This window comes from Hesperophylax consimilis, chromosome 29 (genome assembly GCF_061612785.1).
Source record: "Hesperophylax consimilis isolate HC1 chromosome 29, BYU_Hcon_1.0, whole genome shotgun sequence".
In the NCBI taxonomy this organism is placed as follows: domain Eukaryota; kingdom Metazoa; phylum Arthropoda; class Insecta; order Trichoptera; family Limnephilidae; genus Hesperophylax; species Hesperophylax consimilis.
Genome location: NC_142864.1, coordinates 9,737,134 through 9,761,578, shown reverse-complemented (window position 1 = coordinate 9,761,578; position 24,445 = coordinate 9,737,134). Strand labels below are relative to the sequence as shown.

The 24,445-nt window shown below is 37.5% G+C and overlaps 1 protein-coding gene across 1 annotated transcript; it reads right to left on the bottom strand.

The window, feature by feature from the left end:
* Positions 1-23,101: 23,101 nt before the first annotated feature.
* On the bottom strand, positions 23,102-24,217 carry LOC149409858 (uncharacterized). The gene has a single exon (XM_089649094.1). It carries the CDS (start codon positions 24,215-24,217, stop codon positions 23,102-23,104), a length of 1,116 nt encoding a protein of 371 aa, XP_089505220.1.
* Positions 24,218-24,445: the final 228 nt, after the last annotated feature.

Below are 24,445 nucleotides of genomic sequence, written 5' to 3'. Positions count from 1 at the left end.
CTGCCATTATTTGCTGCATCGTCCTGGGATTTGATCTATAACATATTACACATTTTTTGATTATCTTTTTTACAATATTTTTTCCATTTATTGGCCAGAATTTCAATCTGACTATTGCCAATAAAGTCTGAGTGCCTGCGTGCAAAGGCAAATAATGATAATTTTTTATAATAGTTAAACAGTGATGTGATGGTAACAAGATGGGATGTTGTTGATTTATTGTTAACAATTTTCCTTTCGAAAGCCTGCCGCCCACGCGAAGTAAATCATTATGCAAATAAGGATTTAGTGAACGTAGATTACTACCCCTCCAAACATCCCTGCTCGCTTGCAAGGCTCGTATCTCTTCTCTGAAGGAATATGCTTGTGCTCGGGATATTAAAACATTCAAAGAGTCATCCAATTCACTTACTGTCAATTGACCATAACGCTTGCGCGATGCGTTCCTACAATTAAATAAAAATCTAAGTAAATAACCTGTTACTCTTTGCAATTTGTTTAGACTTGAGTACCTCTTAAAAATGTCCCAATCTTGTGTTACTGTTGCCAACAGTGCAGTTTTTGTTTTCACTTCAGGTGGATCTAAACACGTAGATTCACCGCATGGCCAACTGGATTCTTCTAGCGTTAGCCAAGTAGGCCCGTGCCACCAAATTTTGGATATCAATAATTGAGAAGGTTTAATACCTCTAGATAATACATCCGCGGCATTATCTTCAGATTTCACATGCTTCCATTGTGCAGGTTGGCTTGATTCTTGAATTTCAGCTACCCTATTGGCAACAAAAGTGTTCCATCTCGCAGGTTGTCCCTTGATCCAACATAAGGTTATTTGAGAATCACACCAGTAAGTTGTAACTATATCAGGTATACATATAGCCACTTTAACATAATTCATTAATCTTGATAGTAAAACAGCTCCACAGAGTTCCAATTTGGGAAGAGATATGGTTTTCAGAGGCGCTACTCGCGACTTTGATATTACTAAATTGGAATATTTTTTACCCAACCCATCAGTAGATATCATATAAATGCAAGCCGAGTATGCTTTTTCTGAAGAATCACAAAATCCATGTAATTGCAAGTTTACTTGATTCTGACAAATTATTTTTCTAGAATTTTTGTTGTTTGTTTTTGGGGTGTTATGCCGTGTTGCGCTAACTCCTTCTTTAGCCGACGTTTCGGACAGCGTTGCAGTGTCCATCATCAGGGCAGATCCGGTGGATCTGCCCTGATGATGGACACTGCAACGCTGTCCGAAACGTCGGCTAAAGAAGGAGTTAGCGCAACACGGCATAACACCCCAAAAACAAACAACAAAAATGCTTTTGGCCGTGAGAATCTAAAAACTTACCTATTTTTCTAGAAATTTTAAAGTTATTTAATAGCCTTAATTCGTTTGTATAAGATTCCCATGCATTCATCATGTCAATCGGAATATTTTCGTCCCATTGAATATTTGTCTGCCACAGTCTCTGTATTATTAATTTTGCGACCAACGTAACTGGTCCTATTAATCCTAAAGGATCAAATACAGATGCTATGGCCGACAGCATTTCTCGCTTGCTTTTAATTTGCTTATTTATTGGATTCACTGTGTATAAAAAATTGTCCTGTTGATTATTCCATGACAGACCTAATATTTTTCCGTCATTCGATTCGTCACTAATAATCATACTTGACATATCCTCTTGTTTTGAACATAATGAGGGTATATTTGATCGCCATTTCCGCAAATTCATTCCAGCGGATGCCAAAATGGATATTAATTGTTCTTTAATTAATAGGCAATTTTGTTCACTTTCATCGCCAGTTATCAAGTCATCCATATAAAAGTTATGTTTTATAATTTGACTGACCTTATGATTTGTTTCGAGATTTTCATTTGCCAACTGCTCCAGGCATTTGGTTGCCAAAAATGATGAAGGCCCCAAACCATAAGTGACGGTATTGAGATGATAATGTTGAATTTCTTCGTCGGGAGAGTTTCTCCATACTATGCGTTGCAGATCCCTATCTTCAGGTTGCACCAATATCTGCCTGTACATTTTCTCGATATCAGCTGTTAATGCGTACTGGTGCTTTCTGAAAAATAGTAATTGCACGCATAAATCCTTTTGTAAGATTGGTCCTACCATGAGGGCATCATTTAAAGATACTCCAGTAGATGATTTTGATGATCCATCAAATACTACCCGAGTATTGGTGGTTGTACTGGACTCCTTCATCACCGCATGATGCGGTAAATAACAATAAATTTTATCCAGAGACGGCGCTTCACACCGTGTCATGTGACCTAAATCATGATATTCTTGCATAAATTCTTTGTACTTTTCCATCATATTAGGGTTTATAGAAAACTTCCTCTGCAGATTACAGAGTCTTTTTTCTGCCATAGGCAGTGTTTCGCCCAACTGTTTAATACAGGGGCGCTGCGGTAATCTTACCGTGAAACGACTCTCGTCATTTCTTTTATGCGTGTCCTTGAAATTTATTTCACATGCACGCTCCTCGTGACTTCTATGCTTAGTAGGACTTAGTTCCTCTAATTTCCAAAAATTTTCAATTTGCTTGTGTATTAAGCTGAGTGAAAGATTACATGTTTTTACTGGCCTTTTTTCTGGGGTGAAGATTGGTCCGGATATTAGCCATCCGAATTCAGTTCGTTGCAGTATTGGTCCGGAATCCTGAATCTTCATCCGGTCAGAATGTAAAATCTCCCAGAAGGTGTCAGCCCCGATCAGCATGTCTATCGGGCCGGTTTCATTAAATGTAGGATCTGCCATCTGCAATCCTTCGGGAATGCTGGCATCCTTTTTCTGAAATGAGATTTGTGGTAGGTTACTGATCACTTCCTCCAATACTAAGCATTCAATCCTCTTTGTGAAAGATGAATAATTGGAAGATATTTCTAAATCTGTAATGTTTTTGATATGTAGAACTTTCTTATGAATACCTGTTATAGGTATATCCGCCTTCCTAATTTTTAATTGTAATTTAGTGGCAAACTCTTCGCTAACAAAATTAGATTGCGCACCTGAATCCAACAGAATTCTAGCCTTAATTAAATTTCCCTTTTTATTTCGTACATTAATTACCGCCGTGGATAATAAAATAAAATTGTTGGAGGCTTTCGATGCATGATTACTAACTAAAGGCTCCTTAAATGAAGTGCTGCTTTCTGGATGATTTGACATTTTATCCTCATTCTGCAAATGTAACAAAGTATTGTGTGAATTCATACCACACTTGCGACAGTTATATTTGCTTTTACAATCAGTAAATCTATGACCTACCGATAAGCATTTTAGGCAAGCTTTTAACCGGCGTATTGTTGTAATTCTGTCTGTTGTTTCTAAATTTAAAATTTTTTGGCAATTATAAATTTTATGATTTTGATTACAATTTATACATTTTAATTTTTGCGAGGATATAGAAACCATGGCTTCCTTTTTAAAATTATGAGAAAATCCTTTGACTTGTGTATGTCGCTTATCGCTTGGCGTTGAAAATTCTAAAACCTGTACTCTGTCGTACAAACATTTCAGAAACTCTTCGTAGGTAGGAATTTTATTTTTTATCGGATATTGTTCCCAGTGCATTCTGGTTTCACTATCCAATTTGTTTGATAAGATATATATTAACAATATGTCCCAACTTTCAGTGGGTAGATTTAGATTATTCAAAGCCTTTAAATGTAACTGGGCTTCATCTAACAATTTTCTCAATGCTACATGATTCTCAGTTTTTATTCCTTGCAATTGAAATAATGAATTAATATGATTATTTATTATTATTCTCTCATTTTGGAAACGATCTGTCAACATTTCCCACGCTATAAAGTAATTATCCCGATTTGTAGGCAAAGATGATATTAATTTTGCTGCATTATCGAGTAAACATGATTTTAAATAATAATACTTTTGAATGACATCTAATTCTTCATTGCTGTCGATTAACGAAACAAAAGCATCTCTGAAAGTTAACCATTCTGCATAATTACCGTCGAATTTAGGTAATTCTATGATTGGAAGTTTAACGCCCTTAGAATTGACGGTTTTATTTTCTTTAAATTTATCTTTTGCTATAGCTAACAGGTTGTAGTAGGTATTTTCAAATGTTTCTCTTTCGTTGTCCTTCTCAAGTTCAACGGGAGATAGTGACTCTATTTTTTTCTTGTAATTCTTCAAATACATCTAATAATGGCTCTATTCTTTTTATACGCAATTCGACCTCAGTAATTAATAGCTTATCACTATCCAGGTAGTCTTTAAATCTAGTTAATTTTGCTTTGCAAACTCCGCGCTGAGTTATTAAAGTTTTTAATTCCATTTTTATAAAATTGAATCAACAATAATTTGACGAGTACTTACAGGAATTATGTAGATTATAATCACTACACTTGTATTGCCTTTTAAGGTCACCTTTTAAACACAGTAACTAATAGAATCCACTAACAGAATCAAATATTTAAACAAAAATTAATTAATAATACGATGTTCTAGTAATGCCCAATGCCAACTTGCAACTGTCATTTAGTTTGTTATTGCGATCTATGGTCACTTTCTACTTTACCGACGGTGTTGGTATTTACGAGAGTTTTGGATTTATACAGCAATACTTCGTACCTACTTTATATTTTATCGACTTCTATTCAAAACAATGTAACAATTTTTTGAATATAATCAACATAAATGTTTATTGCGGTACTGTAATCATATAGTTCGTCACAACAAAACCTTTTTAATAATTAATGTTTTGACTTAACTCCGAATATCATTTGCAACAATTAGCCCGTTTTTTCAGAACAATAAAATACCACAATATGATTTGATTGAATTCGTTCTTTCTAAAAGGATAATAAGGTGTAAAGGGATGGTCAACTTGCCCGTGGTTTACTTGTGGTTGATGAATCCTCTGGTCCTCTTGTTCCTGGATGCTGGTTCTTGATATGGCTTCGACGCGATTCCGGCGAATGATTTTTCTTTAAAAAATCGCGCACTCCGGTTGTATTTTGCCATTCGGCTCGACGGATCAAATGTTTAAATTAGGTTTGGGTTCCTTTTGCTACAAACTATCGAAGAGAAGTGAAGCTCCTTAATCAAAAATGAGACTTAAATTATAAAATTTGGCTGCCTTTAAAAAAGGTGTATACTAGCGCCATCTATATTCTAAATCAGCTAAATTATAATTGGTTTGAAACTCGGTGCAAATTTGAACAAATAGTTTGGGGCTTGATGAAGTCTTCAAAATAACAGACGCATGGTTTTCGTTTTTACTGCACAAACTGCATTTTTTAATTTATTTAATGTTACGAGATAAAAATTATTCCCGACCCGGGCAAAACACTTTTACAAGTGGTCAATTGACCATAATTACTGCTTGATACTATTTTTAGGAGAGAAGAAGTGAAAAATCCACTCGGCGAGGCTTTTTATAACCTAATCCAATAACACACACTGACAAGCTAATTATCAAAACAAAACACTGTCAAAGAAAAGCCAATTGGTAATTAAAACACCTGTTTTATCTATAGGCCCTAGTTTTACTTTTGACCGCTAGGTGCTAGGCAGGAGCCTGTAAAATAACTGGTTGTGAACTTATCTAATAGCTCGTACATTTTTAACATATTGCCACCGCCGAGATGAGGAAAAACTAGTGGTTTTTTTGATATCATACAACAAACTTTCAACAAATATTAAAATAGTTCATTATAACTAAACTACCTAAACCTGAAGGGATCGGGAATATAACTTACAACAATCAAAAATATAATAACCCTCATACAAATACATAATCCTAAAAATTAATCACATTATTCCATAAAATTAGTAAACCCATAACCTGATAATTCATAAAATTGATAAAAATTCATAAAATTAATAACATTTACACATATAGATCACTTAATTAACTAATATTCTAGCTCCCATATAGAGCAGTTCAAAAACTGAAGCATGTTTTTTTATATGAGTTCATATTTGACTCTTTTTTTTAGAACACAAAAACACTGTAATCACTGCACTGTGTAGACCGTTCACTCTGCATTCGGTCCAGTGGTGATCATCCTGTCAAGGGTGGTACATGTTAACTCAGGGGGTTGAGTCTCATATTAAGGGTGCCCTGTCCTGGTAGGCAGCGAATACCCCTGGTCCTGGTTGACTGGAAGCCCCAGTGGCTTCTGGATATAAGTTCGTCAACCACAGCGATGCTCTATGGTCAGTAGTCCTGTGTGGTAGCATCGGTTCAGCCCTGGTTACATTAGGCTGTGACCTTGGGAAGGTCTGTAGTTTGCCTGGTCGGGAGATGAAGATTCTGGTTTGATTCTATTGGCATCAAACATATTTTTGTGATAGGTCGCACAAAAATGCCTTGGGACGTCTTGAGGGTAACCACCCTCACTACGCCATCAGGTCCTGGATGAGTTGCTGTTATGCGCGCCATTCTCCATAATGCAGGAGGCAGATTTTCCTCCTTCAATATGACCAGATCGTCCTTTTTTATGACTTCTTGGCTGCTGGCCTGCCATTTGGTCCGTTTTTGTAGTTCAGCAAGGTAATCTCGTTTCCATCTACACCAGAAAGTTTGAATTAAGGCATTTAATTTTTGATATTGGCTTAGTCTGTTCTCTGGTAGCTCGCGGACGTCTAATTCAGGGATGATAGAAGCCTCAGTGCCCATAAGGAAGTGGTTGGGGGTGAGGGGGAGTAGGTCGTTGACGTCATCAGACAAGGAAGTTAAAGGACGGGAGTTCAAACAAGCCTCTATCTGACAAAGTAAGGTATATAATAATTCAAACTGTAATGGATTATTTTTGGTAATTCTATATAAATGAAACTTGGTAGATTTAACCGCAGCTTCCCACAACCCGCCGTGATTTGGCGCCCTAGGAGGAATAAAATTCCAAACTATGCCTTTATCTGCTAAAAACCTATGAATTTTGTCATTGTTCAGCTTTAGACTGGCATACAAATCTTGAAGCTTGTTAGAAGCTCGTCTGAAGCTAGTTGAATTGTCAGAAAATATTTTTTCAGGTTGACCCCGCCGGGCGAAAAATCTCTTTAAGCAATTTAAAAAAGTATCGCTTGACAAATCCGTTACAAGTTCTAAATTTTTTTTTCTTTAAAAAAAAAAATTTTTTTTTCTATAAATTTTAAATTTTTCTTTAAAAGAAAGACAAACATTCCCGGGCTACGAATAACCCAACAATGTTTGAAAATCTCCTACTACCACCACAGAAAGCCGAAAATGTTGCTTGTGTTGTGATGGAGGACTTAGCCAGCCGAGGAATCGAACACGCGACGCTCGGGTGAGACCCAAGCGCTATGCCCACTCAACCACTGACCGGTAAGATGAACAGCTTTAGTAGAAAAACAAACAAATATGCAAAGATACGATTTGATAAGTGGAGACTTCCTCAGCGCTCCACTCTGTCAATAGGTCCAGCATAATCAAGCCCCGTCACCACAAATGGTCGACTGGGAGTGATTCTTTCAACAGGTAAGTTTCCCATAATCTGCTGGCAAACTCGAGGTTGGTATCTAAAACATATAATACAGTTATGTAAGACTCGTTTAACAGTATTTTTTCCTAGTATGGGCCAGTATTTCAAGCGTATTTTCGCTAACAGCGCTTGTGGCCCGGCATGTAAATGCACATAATGATAATGTCTTATGATTAATTCGGTTAATTTATGTGTAGGCGATAATATTACAGGTTGCCTTTGTTGATGTGATAAGTACGTAGCTAGTTTTAGTCTACCATTTGCACAAATTAAACCATCTAATAAACAAGGATTGAGGGCTTTCAATCTACTATTTTTTTTTACCATCTTGTGATTTTTTAAGTCCTTTAATTCTCTTTTAAAGGAATGTTCTTGATATGATTTCATCAGACATTTTAAGGCTGCTTCTAGTTCGGTGACAGTTATATTGCCTCCGATTTTATCTTTAGGATTCATTAAAAATTTTCTTTCCAAACCTTTGAATCTTTTTTCCGCTGTGCCTAATGAGTCACCAAGCTGGTTGACACACGGGCGGCGCGGCAAACTTACTACGTCTCTACCATCGCTCTCTCGGGCGTGCGTGGCTACGAAATCGGCTTCACAAGCCTTCTCCTCGTGGTTATAAAAACTTGGAGGCATCACCTCTTCCATTTTCCAAAATTTTTCAACTTGATTTGACAATGTATTTATTGATAAACTACAGATTTCTGGTACTGGCCTTTTTTTATGGTGAGCGTTGATCGGGCCCGAGATGATCCATCCTAATTCTGTCCTTTGGAGCGTAGGTCCGGTATTCAATCTTAGCCGATCATTCTTCAAGATCTCCCAAAAACTCTCAGCGCCCAACAGTATATCAATGGGTGCTGCTATGTTGAAGTTTGGATCCGCCAATTCCAATCCCGGAGGAAGCTTGAAATCCTTCCTGGCCACCGTTTCTTGCGGTAAATTTGTAGTTGTTTCCTGCAATATTAGACATGTGATATCTTGTTTATAATTTGTTTTTAAAGATTTCATTTTAATTGCAACCCGTTTCTTTATATGGGTCACGTTGTTATGTATACCCGACACGGGTTTGTTTATGTTTTCACACTTCAAATTCAATTTTATTGCGAACTTTTCCCACATAAAATTTGATTGGGCTCCTGAATCAATTAATACCCTTGCTTTATGCATTTCATTATTGCGATCCAACACTCCTATGATTGTTGTCGACAATAACACAGTTTTTTTCCGCCTTCACCAAGGCGGAGTGGTTGGACACTGAAACTCGTTCAGTTTCCATATGGTCGCCGCCTCCAGGGCGGGCTTCACCATTTTTATCGGAATCATTACTCGGGTGATTCCCCTTATGCAATAAAGTGTTGTGGCTATCGCTACCACATAGCTTGCATTGCATATTAATTTTACAATATGGGGCCGTATGCCCTAATCTCAAACATTTGAAGCAGGCCCTACACCTCTTTATCATTTCGCTTCTCTCTCCTGAAGTTAACTTTAAAAACTTTTTACAATAATAAATTTTATGTCCTTTATCGTGACAACATATACAATTATTGTGGGCGGCTGCTAAGAAAACTGATTCCTTTCTAGGAATGTTATTGTTGCCGCCATTTGTTTTCGGGTAGGTAACATTTTTTTTCGATTCTGTATGTAACATTAATTCTAAAACTTGTGCCCTTAACGTTAGACACTTGAGAAATTCTCCTAACGTTGGTAATTCTTCTTGTAATGTTGTTTGTTCCCAATGCTTTCGCGATATTGCGTCTAATTTATTAGAAACTATATAAATAATTAATGCATCCCATTGATCGATTTTTAAGCCTAAATTTTGCAGAGCCTTTAGATTCACATTAGTCTCATCAATTAAATAGCGCATGGCTACCGGATCCTCTTGTTTCATTTCTTTAAGTTGAAACAAAGCTTGTATATGCTTATGGACGGTAGTTCGTAAATTTGCAAATCTTTGTTGTAACAATTCCCAGGCTGACACGTAATTTAAATCTGATACTTCGAAATTGGCGATCACTTTCGCTGCATTCCCCTTTAAGCAGGATTGCAGATAATAGAATTTTTGCACATTACTTAACGTTTGATTACTATGCACTAATTTTTTGAATGTCTCTAAGAAGTTTACCCATGTTTTTTTATCACCATTGAATTCCCTTAATTGGAGGTTAGGAAGTTTTATTGCTACCTTGTTTTGCTCAACGGATTGTAACATTTCTTTTGCTTTCGCTAAAATCGAATAATATTGATTCTCAAAACTTTCCCTTTGGGAATTATTCTCGATGTCGTCAGAATCTGGTAGAGATTCTATTTGATCTTGAATTAATTCAAACTGGTTTAATATGTTTTCAATTTGTTCGTACCTAATTTGGATCTCATTTAACGATAAACTATGTATTGAATCCCCGAACCTCGTGAGTTTCCCTTTTAAAACCCCTCGTTTGGCGATTAGCGATTTCATATTATCCATCTTAATTGCGTAAAAACCAAAAAAAAATGTTCCCTTTAAATATTTTCTGCGCAATCGTATTATAATTGAAAACACAAATAATGAAATAACCAAATCCAGCCGTACCTTGACAAATTCTTACAAATAATATATTTGAGCTACCTAACCTTAAAAAACCAACAATAATAATACACAATGACTTGCTTCTATGCTGTGGGTAGCCGATTTTTTTATTTTTCAAATTATTATATTAGCAAAATACACAGTAAAACATAGCTTGTTTGAACTTGGAAATGATTACAAAGATAGGAAGGCACAAAGGTACTCATCTGAATTTCTTCTGGAATTGGCATCAATTTTTTCCATCAAAGCCTTTTGTTTGTTGCTGGTTCATTTTTTCTGGTAAATCCTCTGATTATATCCATCCGCTCGTTAGGACCATGTTGAGAATAGTTTGGGGCTTGATGAAGTCTTCAAAATAACAGACGCATGGTTTTCGTTTTTACTGCACAAACTGCATTTTTTAATTTATTTAATGTTACGAGATAAAAATTATTCCCGACCCGGGCAAAACACTTTTACAAGTGGTCAATTGACCATAATTACTGCTTGATACTATTTTTAGGAGAGAAGAAGTGAAAAATCCACTCGGCGAGGCTTTTTATAACCTAATCCAATAATACACACTGACAAGCTAATTATCAAAACAAAACACTGTCAAAGAAAAGCCAATTGGTAATTAAAACACCTGTTTTATCTATAGGCCCTAGTTTTACTTTTGACCGCTAGGTGCTAGGCAGGAGCCTGTAAAATAACTGGTTGTGAACTTATCTAATAGCTCGTACATTTTTAACAAACAGTAACGAAACAAAAAAATATTACTAATCTAATAAAGTGCTCATTTGTGGCGAGAGAAATTAACTGCACATAAACATCTTTAATTTTTTTAAGACAGAGTACAGGACCAATAGATTTGTGAGAAAGTGCTTAAATATAATGCTTATTGAAATTAGATGTTATCTGAGTTATGTTCAGAGGAGTCATCAGATCGCAAACATTGTGTTCTTGACTCGGAATTGGGTGGAACAAGTAAATTTAACACTTCAGAGGGACTTGAGCTCGATTTTTTCTTGGAACCTCTCTAAAACTATTTATTATTGGATCTGATGTAATTAATAGCATGGTTAACATATCTCTCTTTGTTGATGTTCGGCCGATTTTTCTGGTGTACAATTGCCTAAATCTTCTACAGTCTTTATTTCGCGCCTCTTCTGACAGCTGCCCAATAGGTACAATGCACGTACTAATCACATTAAATGAATGGTAAAATAGTTTATGAACAGTTGGTGGCATGGTATACCAATCATATAGGTTAAGATATAACTCCTTAGTGTCATGCACATACTGTTCAAAATATTCGATGTTAATGCCATACCCAGAAGCTATTGTACTAAAAATTATGCAAAACCTCTTGATGAGCCCCTCATCTACACCCGTTATCTCGGCACTCTTTTTGTGCTCTCGAAAAAACCGCCTTGCCGTGTTACCATCATTTGTGTTGCCAAACCCAGGTTTTGGCTTATCTACAATTAATCCCATTTCACTTTTAAACCGTTCCTGTAATTCTTTTTTTCTAGTACTTAAAATTAGTTTATTTGCATCTCCTCTGACTTGCCAGCATTTGAGTTGTATTCGGTAAGCAATATGCAAAACACATTGAAAAGTTTTTATCCAGGCATGCAATTGTGGATAAGCCGAAGGAATAAAATTCTTGTCGTGGAACTCTATTGATAACCGTAGTATTCATTTCACTGGGTTTGGCACCACAAATATAGCACAAAATAGTCGATTTGTTTCCAGTCATTACATTGCAAATTTTGCCATCTACCATAGTTAGTAACATTTTAAATTTTACATTCAAATCTACACCTTCAATGTTAATTCTAAAATTTATCAAATCCGAGAGGCTGCGATCCACTTTTTGATTAAATTCTAAGATATTAACTGTGCTTGGCTTTTAAATTTTTTTTCACTGCTTGCACTGAGATTTTGACGTTCAAATTTACTTAAAATATGATTATACACGGTGTCCGGAAACTCGTAGTACAAGCGGGAAACTGGAGAATCTACACCACATGGGGAACCCAAAAAAACATAAAGTTTTTTGATTTGAGCATTTTCAAAAAAAAAAAAAAAACCAAAAAAAAATATTTTTCGGCTATTTTAGGGTTAAAGTTTTTTCTGGTGTTTAGGGTTGAATAACAGATGTTTTAACCCTGCAGAGCAGAAATATTTTATGACTACACCGGGTTAAATGAAGGGTGATTTCAAAATAATGCTTCAAATCCGAGTTTCTTCATTTGTTTTACTTTCAAATAGTTTTAATTAGTTGGGTACTTTGATCTTCAGTAATAATTTATAAGAATTTGATTAAAAAAAAAAAAAAAATCAACTTCAAACTCGATAACGAAAGCTCAAATAAAAAAAAAATATACTACAAAATCGACTCCAAATGTGATGTAGATTCACCAGTTTCCCGCTTGTACTACGAGTTTCCGGACACCCTGTATATTCCCTGAAACCTTTCTTTCTTGGGTAAACTTCTCCACGTCTCGAACAATTCCTGCCCGGAAATCTGGTATGTGGTGCCTGTGAAATGACAAAATATGATTGGTGAGCATTAATAAGCAAAAATATCGAAACTGATTTGAATAGAAAATTAATTTTTCAATCTACAAAACAAAAAATCTCGGAACCTTATTGATACTTTATCCGAAATAAATTCTCGAGAAGTTAGAAATTAAATATTTTTAAAGCACAAAAAAATACACAAGTTAAACATTATTTAAAAAAAAACTGTAATGTTTTATACTAAAATTTTACAATTATAACATACTACATACCTTCAAAGTAGCCTCCATTTTTTTTAGAACCAAAACAAAATACTTTAAACACATAAACAACCTTACAGCTCGCGCGACAAGATAATAAAAGCAACTGATAATTCATCAATTAATTTACCTAACTTTGGGGCTCTGGTATGAGTCAACCCGTGCATTAACAACCCCACTTACAAAAACATTTGTCTCACTAACTACCTGTTAATACCCCCATGACGTCATTTTTCAAGAATTCCAAAGTGAGTTTTTTCCGTCTAGCTGTATGAAACGAAACACAGTGCGCCCCTGGGATGATCCCGCGGCGCCCCGGGGCGTCGCGACTCACAGTTAGGGAATCCCTGCTTTAGGTTATTCCATAATTCTGCCGAACTCATTTACAGGACAACTCAATGTGACATCTTGTCGTACGGACGTAATAACCTGTGCTCCATATTAACATTGGCAACAAGATCAACCCAAGCCTGGGAAACAGTGAGCCAAGCAGTCAATAATATGACAGATAAGGTGGAGTACTTAGCTGCAATAATTGTTAAACTCCAGGATATAATCGGTGAGCAGAATTCACTCATTTCTAAACCAGGCGGAACCATTACTAAATTGTGCGCTAAAATTATTCAACTAGAAGCTATAACGCTGAAGTACGAAGCAGACAGGCGAACCAAACCTAGCCAGGGACCAACAACCAGTGAACCGTGCCCCACAAACACCGGCAGCTCTCAAGTCAGGACCGTTCCAGGAAAAGGGTAAGGTACCGGTGACCAGAGGCAAATTGAAAAATAAGCCTGAAAAAATCTTGATCAGCGAGGAGCCCCACATTTCTACTTCTACTTCAACTTCTACTTCTAAAGTGAGTGAGGAAAATCGCACTAACGACGCTCACAACGCTGAGTGGCAGACAATTAAACGTAAGCCGCGTAAACGTCTTCCCATCGTTACGGGTACCAAAACGGATTCAACATTACGAGCCGTAGCTCGTAAGTTCTATATTCACGCGTGGCGATTTCCCGCGGGAACAGAGGTGCCAGTTATAGAGGAATACCTAAAAACGATAGTCTATACCGAATTTGAGGTAGTTAAATTAAACGCTCGAGGAAACTACAGCTCATTTAAGATAGGCGTCCCGGAAGAGAACCGAGAAATCTTTCTTAACCCATCAGTCTGGCCAACAGGTATTGCTGTAAGTAAATATAAATTTTTACAAGCAGCTAATAAGGAACGTATCTAATTAAATGGCCAGCTTAGATATACTTTACCAAAATGTTCGTGGACTAAATACCAAGACGGAAGAATTTTCGAGGAATTTACTACTACAAAACTACGAAATTATCTGCCTGACGGAAACATGGTTGACCTCCTCTGTCTTTGACTCGGAATTATTCGACAAGCGCTATACAGTCTACAGGCGGGACAGAGATAACGATGCACGCGGAGGCGGTGTATACATAGCGGTTAATAATACACTAACGTCCCAGAGAATGCAAATCCTAGAAACGGAAGGCGAACACATCTGGCTGAAGGTGACAAAAAATAAATTTACAGCGTACATTTTATTTTTATTTTTTTTATTTTTTTATTGAAACATATAAACAAGATTTACAATTTTATAACAATATAAACACAAATATTTCAATCACTCTCCTAATAAAGCAGCTGCTTGTGTTTAGGAGAGGACAACAAAAATATTTTAACATTTGTTTAAATTAAACAAAAAATATTAGTAATAAAACAAAAAATAACAATAAAAGTAATAAAAATATAGGTTAGTTAATAGATGATTCAAAGAATTTAAAAGGCAAAAACATATTTCTAAACAATAAGTAAAGTTATGAGGTGGTACAAGAGTATTTTAAATTAATTTTTTTTTTATATTTTTCGAAGTTTTCTTCCAATCGTATATCAAGGGGTAATTTATTAAATAATTTTACACCCTTGAATATACACGGTGTCCGGAAACTCGTAGTACAAGCGGGAAACTGGAGAATCTACACCACATGGGGAACCAAAAAAAACATAAAGTTTTTTGTTTTGAGCATTTTCAAAAAAAAAAAATATATATATTTTTCGGCTATTTTAGGGTTAAAGTTTTTTCTGGTGTTTAGGGTTGAATAACAGATGTTTTAACCCTGCAGAGCAGAAATATTTTATGATTACACCGGGTTAAATGAAGGGTGATTTCAAAATAATGCTTCAAATCCGAGTTTCTTCATTTGTTTTACTTTCAAATAGTTTTAATTAGTTGGGTACTTTGATTTTCAGTAATAATTTATAAGAATTTGATTAAAAAAAAAAAAAAAAAAAAACTTCAAACTCGATTTACTCGATAACGAAAGCTCAAATAAAAAAAAAATATACTACAAAATCGACTCCAAATGTGATGTAGATTCACCAGTTTCCCGCTTGTACTACGAGTTTCCGGACACCCTGTATAGTGATGCTGTGCTGTTGTGGTTCGTGCTAGTAGCACGGTTAGTCCTCCAACAGATATTATATTTTTGCTAATATTCAATTGTGGTAAATTATTTTTACTAAAGAAATCTTTATGTATTTGTAGGAGTGCAATTTTGTCATAAATTTTTGTAAGTGGGGGAACCGGGAAATCTTGAAAAACATTTATAGTTATATATGTGTTGTATATTTCTATTGCACGGATGATTCAGAGAATCGAATAAAATTCTACGATTATATTGATCAAGAATATCAATCGAAAATATTAAAGGATAGAAACGTCATTATAATGGGCGACTTCAATTTCACTAACAAATCCGATGAGGTTATGTTAGAGCATTTATATTTTTTGAATTCTAATGATCTTAAACAACAAAATGTGATAAAAAATCATTTTGGCAATATGCTTGATTTAGTATTGAGTAACACGAATAGATGTGACGTCAGTCGATGTGATGAACCCTTGGTCCTTGAAGATAAATTTCATCCGACCTTATCAATTCTTATGAAGTTATTCAGGACAAAGTGCAACCGACGTCAGTTGCGAAATAGTACTAAACGCCCGGCACTATCTACCTACAACCATCAGTTCCAGTACAAACGAGCAAACATGCCGTTAATAAATGACATACTCTCAGAATTCAACTGGAACTACCTATACACAATATCGGATGCAAATGACGCAGTCAAGTACTTAAACAATGTTTTATTCAGTGTTTTTGAAATTTGTATCCCTACTAGAAAATATGTATGTAAAAATTTTAATTATCCAGCGTGGTTCTCTAAAACAATTATAGATAAATTAAAAAGCAAAGAATCGCATCGAAGAAGGTACAAACTGCGTGGGGATCACTCAGATTACTTGTTATTTTCTGCGATGCGATCCGAGCTTAAAAAAGATATTGCAATTGCAAAACGCCAATATTTAGAAAAAGTTCAGTTTGGGATCAAAGATGATGTCAAATATTTTTGGGATTTTATTAAATCTCAAAAAGCAAACCCTCTTACCCAAATAAACTTAAGCGACGGAACGGCGACTATTTCCGATCCCGAAATAGTTAGCCAAAAATTTGCTGACTATTTCAAATCAGTGTACAGCCAGACAGCCCCTCTACTAAATCTAGACTTTACTCGAACAGAGGTGCCCTGGAATATCGGAAAAATCAGTCTTGGGCTAACCTGTGCAGAGGAAGTAGATGCCTGTACTCGGACTTTAAAGCTCGATAAGGCGGCAGGCCCAGACGGAATACCCCCTAATACAATTGCTTATATGTCAAAAATCATAAGTCATCCACTGAGTTATATATATAATCTAAGCATTTCTACTGGTTGTTTCCCCCATTCCTGGAAACTCACGCGTGTGAGCCCAATTTTCAAAGCTGGAGACAAGGCTGATATTAAGAATTACAGACCTGTTGCCATTCTGTCAACCGTACCCAAAATATTTGAAATGATTATTTATAAGAAATTACATCACCAAATTATGCCGTTTCTAGGAGAAAACCAACACGGTTTCATGCCAAGAAAATCCACGGTATCAAATTTGTTAACATTTTCGCGATTGGTGGCCGTCGGACTGGACTCGAGACACCAAACCGATGTAGTGTATACGGATTTTGCCAAGGCTTTTGATCGAGTTGATCATGATATTTTATTACTTAAGATGTTTAAACTTGGCTTCGATCAACTGACACTTATCTTCTTCGCGTCATATCTTAAATCCAGAAGACAATATGTATCAATAAATGGACAGGAATCTAAACAATTCCCCGCCTTGTCAGGTATTCCCCAAGGGTCAAACCTTGGTCCTCTGTTGTTCCTAATACTTATAGACGACATCCAGGTCTGTGTAAAATATAGCAGATGTCTTTTATTTGCGGATGATCTCAAACTTTTGATGGAAATAATATTTTACGAAGACTGCTTAAAAATGCAATCTGACCTTGATGCTATAGCAGAATGGTCAGATAAAAACAAATTAGAATTTAATATAAAAAAATGCGTAACAATGACATATACCCGCTCTCAGAAGCCCGTAGTTTTTGATTACACCATTAAAGAGAAAAATTATGCCGAGTCAATAGCTATAAAGATCTCGGTATCGTCTTTGATCCCAAACTAACATTCTCGGACCACATATCACGACTTACTACAGCATGCTACAAACTCCTGGGGTTTATCACCAGAACATGTAAACAATTTCACGACCCAGATGCAATGATAGCCATGTTTGATGGCGTCATACGAAGTAAGCTGGAGTATGCTAGTGGTGTGTGGACTCCGCACCGAACTAAGTATATTAATATGCTGGAACAAATCCAGAAAAAATTCCTCAGGTATGTCTATATGCGGATGCGTGGAACTTATCCAAGGTTCATGCACCATGTGGACTTACTTGAGGCAACAAATAGATTTAGCTTGGAAACTAGACGTCATGCAAATCTTGCAATACTTAGTTTTAACATAATCCATAACTATATTGATAGTCCGTTCCTCTTGGAATGCTATGGTTTATACGTGCCCGAAAACTTCAGCCGTAGTCGTCGACACGACTTATTCAAAATACCATACGGCAGAACAGATATTCTAGCACAACATAGCATGACAAGAGGAATGGTGCTATTGAATGAAATCTCAGAAGCACTAGATATATATAATTCTTCTTTAAATAGCCTAAAGTTTTTTTTGTATAATAATTATCTTCATAGGTGTGAAGGTTGTCAAATTGAGAATTGTACAGTAATTGGATAATATATCTGTTGTGCAATAAAAAAAAAAAAAAATAATAATAAATTCTTTATTCCAGGATGTGGGGAGGTTAGTGCAATCCCACACATCCCATAGATGAGATAAGTACAAATAATATTTACATAGAGTAACATAAATAAAATAAATAAAAAGAGATTAAAAAAAAAAAAAATTAAAAATGAAATTAAGTTAAAGCAGAGAAGCACGGGAATCCATCGGATCTAAGATTGTGGGAGCAAGTATCTTTCTCCAATGGTCTTCAATGCTCGATCCTGAAGTCAGACGCGATTCTATGATAATAGTGTTTCTGGAATGGTTTATCCTTTCCCTCAGTCCTGCAATCCTGGTTCTTAACAGAGCTGTAAATCCTGGAACTCGCCCTTCTGTTAACATCGAGGAGGCACTGCAGTGCCTGGGGAGTCCGAACATCAATCGGTAAGCGTTATTATATTGAACCCGAAGCCTTTCCATTGTTCTTTTCTTGAAATTAGCCCAGAGCTCGCATGTGTACAGGGTGGTGCAAAAGGCTAAGAAGAGCGTCCTTTTCACTCGTGGACTACAGAGCCGGAATCTTCTACTGAGCATGTTACATTTTATTCTCAGTACACGCCTCTGCCTGTCAATATCTTCATCATCCGTTAACTTGTTGTTGATGATATGTCCTAGATATTTTGTGGTTTCTACTGTTTTCAGAATCTCACCATTCAAAAAGACTGGGGGAATGTTTTTTGGGCCTTCCCCGTGTTTTATGACCAACAGTGCTGTTTTTTTCGCATTATAGATCATGTTGGTTTCGTGAGCAAATTCCTCACAGATTTTCAGGAGAATTCTTAATCCCCGTATTGACGGTGCCATCAGAACCATATCATCTGCGTAGCTCATATTGTTAACACATAGACCTCCGATGTGGCAGCCCACTCCAGCATTGTTTAACCTGTGGGTTAATTCGTCCATGTATAAGTTGAACAGTACTGGGGACATACATCCACCCTGTCTGACCCCGCTTTTCAAGAAATAGGGTTCTGAGAATCCATCTTTCCACTTTACAAGGTTTTCCTGTTGGCGATGCCATGATTCGAGAATTTTTACCACTTTCCATGGTATCCCTCTTTCCTTTAGTTTTTTCCATTGTAGGGGGTGGGAAACTCTATCGAATGCCTTACTAAGATCCAAAAAGCATGCGTAAGTTGTTGTTTTTCTTTTCCTGTAGTATTCCAGCGTCCGTTTTACGCAGAATATGGCTGAGTCCGTGGAGCATTCTGTTTTGAAACCCATCTGATTGTCTTTCGTTTTCAATTGGGGTCCGACGTGGTCTAAGAGAACTCGTTCAAATATTCTGGCGGTCGCTGTGGCGATGGATATCGGTCTGTAATTTTCCTGTAAAGTTATGTCTGTCAGTTTAGATTTTACTATCGGTATTATGATTGTCTTTGTCATGTCTTTGGGTAGATAACCACTCTTTATGATATCGGTAAACAATGTTGCCAGTAGTTTCAGAATCGCTACCCCTGCATGTTTGACGTGTTCGATACTTAAGCCGTCATGTCCTGCTGATGTTCCGGATTTCATGTTTTTAATGGCGGTTTTCACCATGTTTGCAGTGACTATGGGGTCAATATCATCATAGGCGTTCAAATGCGTTTCGTTTGAGGAGATGGTCGGCGTAGTAGTCGCGAAATGTTTTTTGAAAATATTGGCAATTACTTCAGGATTTGTTTCTCCGTTTATGTTGCACGAAACTTTGGAACGCATGTTCAACATTTTATTAGACTTGTTCCAAAATGATTTGAAGTCCCGATTATCTAAGTCCGCTGCTATTTTATCCATCTGGAGTTGTGTCGAATTCTTTTGGCATTGTTTTAGAGCTGTTTTGAAGGCGGCACGCTTTGTCCTTCTATCCTCGGCGATGGGACCATTGTGCGGTCTCCCATTATCAATCCAGGTGAGCATCGCTTGTCTTGATTTTTCGTATTTGTCTGCGACAAATTCATTCCATCCACAAACCTGCTTATATTTTGGTGTAGTAGTATTTCTAAATATACTAGTGGCACTGTCTCGTAATGCTTGTACTATACATCCGTAGAAGTGTTTTATTTTGGCACGTTCAGGGTTGCCACCGTCCTCAAGAGATGTATTTTTTGGGTTAATTTTAGCTAGATAAGTTTGCGAACATGAGTTGTAAATTCCGATATCACGTATATTTTTCGGATTCCATAATGCTGGATCCCTTAATATAGATGAAAATGAAAAAAAAAACTCTTGGTGTTTTTTATATGCACGTACAAAACTGGATCGATCGTTAATATTAACTTTGCTTTAGTTTTTGCGTCATCTATTGGTTTTATTTCGAAATCTCTTGTTGGTTTGATATATTTATCCATACCTTCTAGCACCAATAAATTCTCTGCCGCAAAACACCAGTCATCGTAATTCTCCCTGTCTTTTAACTTTGGCACACTTGCAATCATTTCTGCGAAACCAACGTTATATTTCTGCGAAACCACGTACACAATTTATCTATTTTACACACTTAAATAACTGATAAATCGAAAAAAGTAGCCCATAACCTTGTTACAACTATACTTAAGGGAGTTTAATATTAACACTAGGCATGTAAAAGAAAAGGAGAAACGAGAGTCAAAAAACAAGTTACTTAGTTACAAACAATATTAAACAATATTAAAAAAAATATGTAAAGTTAAGGGTTAGTTGAAATCTATTCTTAATTCTAATTCTTAAAATTAATTCATTCTTAATTCTAATTAATTGTTCATTCAATGTCTTTAAAAAGTTGTTTCGTGTTACGAAATAAACACACAAAAATTGTTCAGGCACTTCCCTTTTCGATGATTCTGGATTCTTCACATTCGCACTTATCACTGATAGCACAAGCGGCAACTTGGGTTGGTTCCTAAGGACGGAATCAGTTCAGCCTGGACCAAGGCTCCTAAGTGCGGAGTCGGCAGGCAGCGACACCTGAGAGGGCAGCTTTCTGGGCGGAAGTCTGGCGACCACTCTGGCTTCCTGGGCGGAAGTTCGCTGGGTTACGGGAAGAGCCTCGGCGACCGCTCCAAGGGGGAGGGCAGGAGGTTCCTCGGCGGAGGCGAAATGGTAACTGTTGGTTGCTGAAAAATCTGTCTTCAGCCGCGTGATCCGGCGACCCTCGCACCCCCTGTCGTAGGATGTTAAAACTATCGTGGTTCCGCTTTACACCACCTCGTGACGTTGTTCGGGTCCATGGCGCTGGCGTCGCCACTCTCACCGCTAGATGTCGCTGGCTGGCTGATTCTGATCTTTCGATTAACTTAAGGTTAAAAATCTTAAAATATATATTATGTATCTTAATATTATGCATACATACACGTAATTGATATCTGGTTGCAAATTAAATTCTTAATCTAAGGGCCCGTTCCCACTTCCGTTTTAAAATCGGATGCCCTATGGCCCTGTTCACACCTCCGTTTTAAAAACGGATCCGTTTTAAAATCGGATCCTACTCTACGAAAAAATAAATTTCGATTCAACCAAAACATTTTATTTGATCATTCTTCAGTAGACGATCGTGCACAATAGACGACGATGAAGCTCTTGTTGTCATGTGGTACTTATTAAAAAGAAGGAAAAAAGTGAAAAGAAAATTTTGGGTTCACCCAATCATAGTGGAAAGATTTTCTGTAGGAACTTTCCAAGTGTTACTTGGTGAGTTAAGAAGTGATGAAATAAAGTACTTTAATTATTTTAGAATGTCTATCACTTCCTTTAACCATCTACTGGAACGAGTTTCAGAGAGCTTAACATATCAAAATACAAAATTGAGAGAGTGCATTTGTCCTGAAGAAATTCTATCGATATTTTTAAGGTAAGAAAATAATAAAAACTCAAATATTTTTTATTATGTGTTTAATAAACTAATACGCTCCTCCGTGCATTGTGCATCTCATTTAAACTTTAAAAAATAAAATAAAATATATTTTGAAACAAGTATATTTACCAAAATCATTTCTTTGTTTTTATTCTAATTTCTCAAAATCCGGCATGAATAAACAGCAAACTTCTCGCCAAGCCGATAATTTTAATGAATTTTTTTAAAACCCTTTTGTCGTTTTATCCCACAGAACAACTCTTTCTTCGACCAGTGGGATTAAATTTTCGGGATTTATTTCCTTATCCATTATTATAGTTTTAATTTATTTACTTAACAAAATAACCAAATACAACCACGCAGCGTGCCTGCTTCCTTGCGACTGGGAGCGGGCGGTGAGGGTTCGGGGTGTGGCGGGGACTCTGCCGGAACGACTGGGCGGCAAGTGTGAACAGCTCGATACAAAACTATGAGCGATCGATCGAGCGATGAGCGAAAAAAAGCCGGATCCGTTTTAAAATCGTGTCGGACAAGTGTGAACAGCTCCATACATCCAGTACAGCCGCTAGGGCATCCGATTTTAAAACGGGACCCGCCTCCGTTTTTAAAACGGAAGTGGGAACAGGCCCCAAGTTGACAATTACTCTTATATCTAGATTTATAATTTTTGTTAAATATTTTAAAATTATATTTTTACAATACGACCTTCAAATAATTGCAATATAGCCTAGCCTTAGACGAAGGTTTATATTGCCCTTGGGTCGCTGGCTTAACATTTTCCCATTTCAGATTTATGACTTTATGAGGGTGTAGAGCTAAATCTGCGGACTAATAGGTGTATTTCTAGGTTGGCTTTCTATTTGTTTTATGGCGGTTGCCGGCCAATCTATACAACAAAATTTTTAAGTCTAATAATACGAACTGCCCCCTCCATCTGCGTGTAAAATTACAGAGAACATATGCGGGGGCACGTGTTCAATTTGGTCGTTCTGTGAATTCAAGTCACGTTGATACCTAGGGACAGATCAATCGTCCCCGGTTTGTTTGACTTGAATTCACAGTGAGATTATAATGAACTTATAAGCTATTATTAACTTTACTGTTGCTACGACATTTAACCTAACAACCTAAATTTAACATTACGATTACGATCTTGACATTGGTATAGTTTGTGTGTGGGAATGGAACTAGGTGTCGCCTGGCGTCTGTCCTTCTGGCCTGGGTGCTGGACGCAGTTGGTCCGCGTGTACCTTACATGGTTTCACTCTGCGCTCGATCCAGTAGATATTGCCTCGGCCTGTAGGTATAAGAATTTTATGAGGTCCACTCCACATGGGGGCAAAACCCGCGTGGAATCCCGCTGCCAGGTCTGATTGAGGGTGTTCCCTCATAAAAACCTCTTGACCCGTCTCGTAGTTAGATCGCTCTTCAACCGGCGGGGCATAGACCTCACTGTACCTTCGTTGGGAGTCCTTGATTGCTTGGTCTTGTTCTGCGGGCTGGCGTGCGGTACTTGCCGGTACTGACGTGTGCACCATCCACTCGCCGGGTCGGGGAAGGTCGTAAACTAGAAGAGCTTGGCTAGTTGTTATCCCGGTGGCGGCGTTTTGGCGGCCGCACTGGGCCCCGAGGAGCGTGGGTAGATGGGTATCCCTTTGTGCGTGAGCCTGCCCTTGAAGGTAGATTCGTAATCCTTTTTTTATTTGTTGATTGTGCCGTTCCGTAACGTTAGCTCGGGCGTGGTATATGGCTGTAGTCCAATGCAGGCATTGCCAACGCTCGATGGCTTGGCTCCACAAGGCGTTCCTGAACTGGGGACCGTTGTCGGTGAGCAAGGCTCGAGGGTAACCGAATCGGTTGAAAACCTCTGTCTCTAACAGCGTTGCTAGCTGCGGGGCTTTACTCGAACGAATCGGGAAGGCTTCAACCCATCTAGCGAAGATGAATCGTTTTCCTCTGGCGGTCGTGGGATATGGTCCCATCAAGTCGATGGCCACGAGTTCGAACGGGTTTGAAGCTTGGGTACTGCCGAAAGGAGCCGCGGGGCGTATTGGCCGGGCTCGTGTAGTAAAGCACACCATAAATGCTTGAACATGTTTTTCTACATCAGTGCGCATGTTAGGCCAGAAATAGTGGGCTCGAGCCGCCTTAAGGGTCTCCCTTGCTCCCGGGTGTCCGGCCACGGAACTATTATGGTAGGCTGTGATAACTTTGCTAATCTTACTGGTTGGTACTACCAACTGGGGCTCGTTGTGGTTCCTCCTTCTCCAGAGGTAATCGCCCATTCGCTCGTAACTCCGCATGTAGCGACGACCTTGTGCACCGTTCTCTGATTTCTTCTGTTAATGCTAAGTTGATCGGCGTGTCATTGCTCTCCCGATCATGGCCTTCTCCTGGAGAGGGGAATCACTCTCCTGAGCGACTTCCACGTGCATCACCTGAGCACTTAATTCTTTAGTGCCGCTGTCGTGCGTGGGGTACATCATTCGGTCTAATTCTTCTATGTCGTGATTTATGTACTTATTGCTGGG

What these genes read in the sequence shown, in the direction of transcription:
- LOC149409858 (XM_089649094.1), bottom strand. Translation starts at nt 24,217, where the DNA reads ATGCGGAGTTACGAGCGAATGGGCGATTACCTCTGGAGAAGGAGGAAC.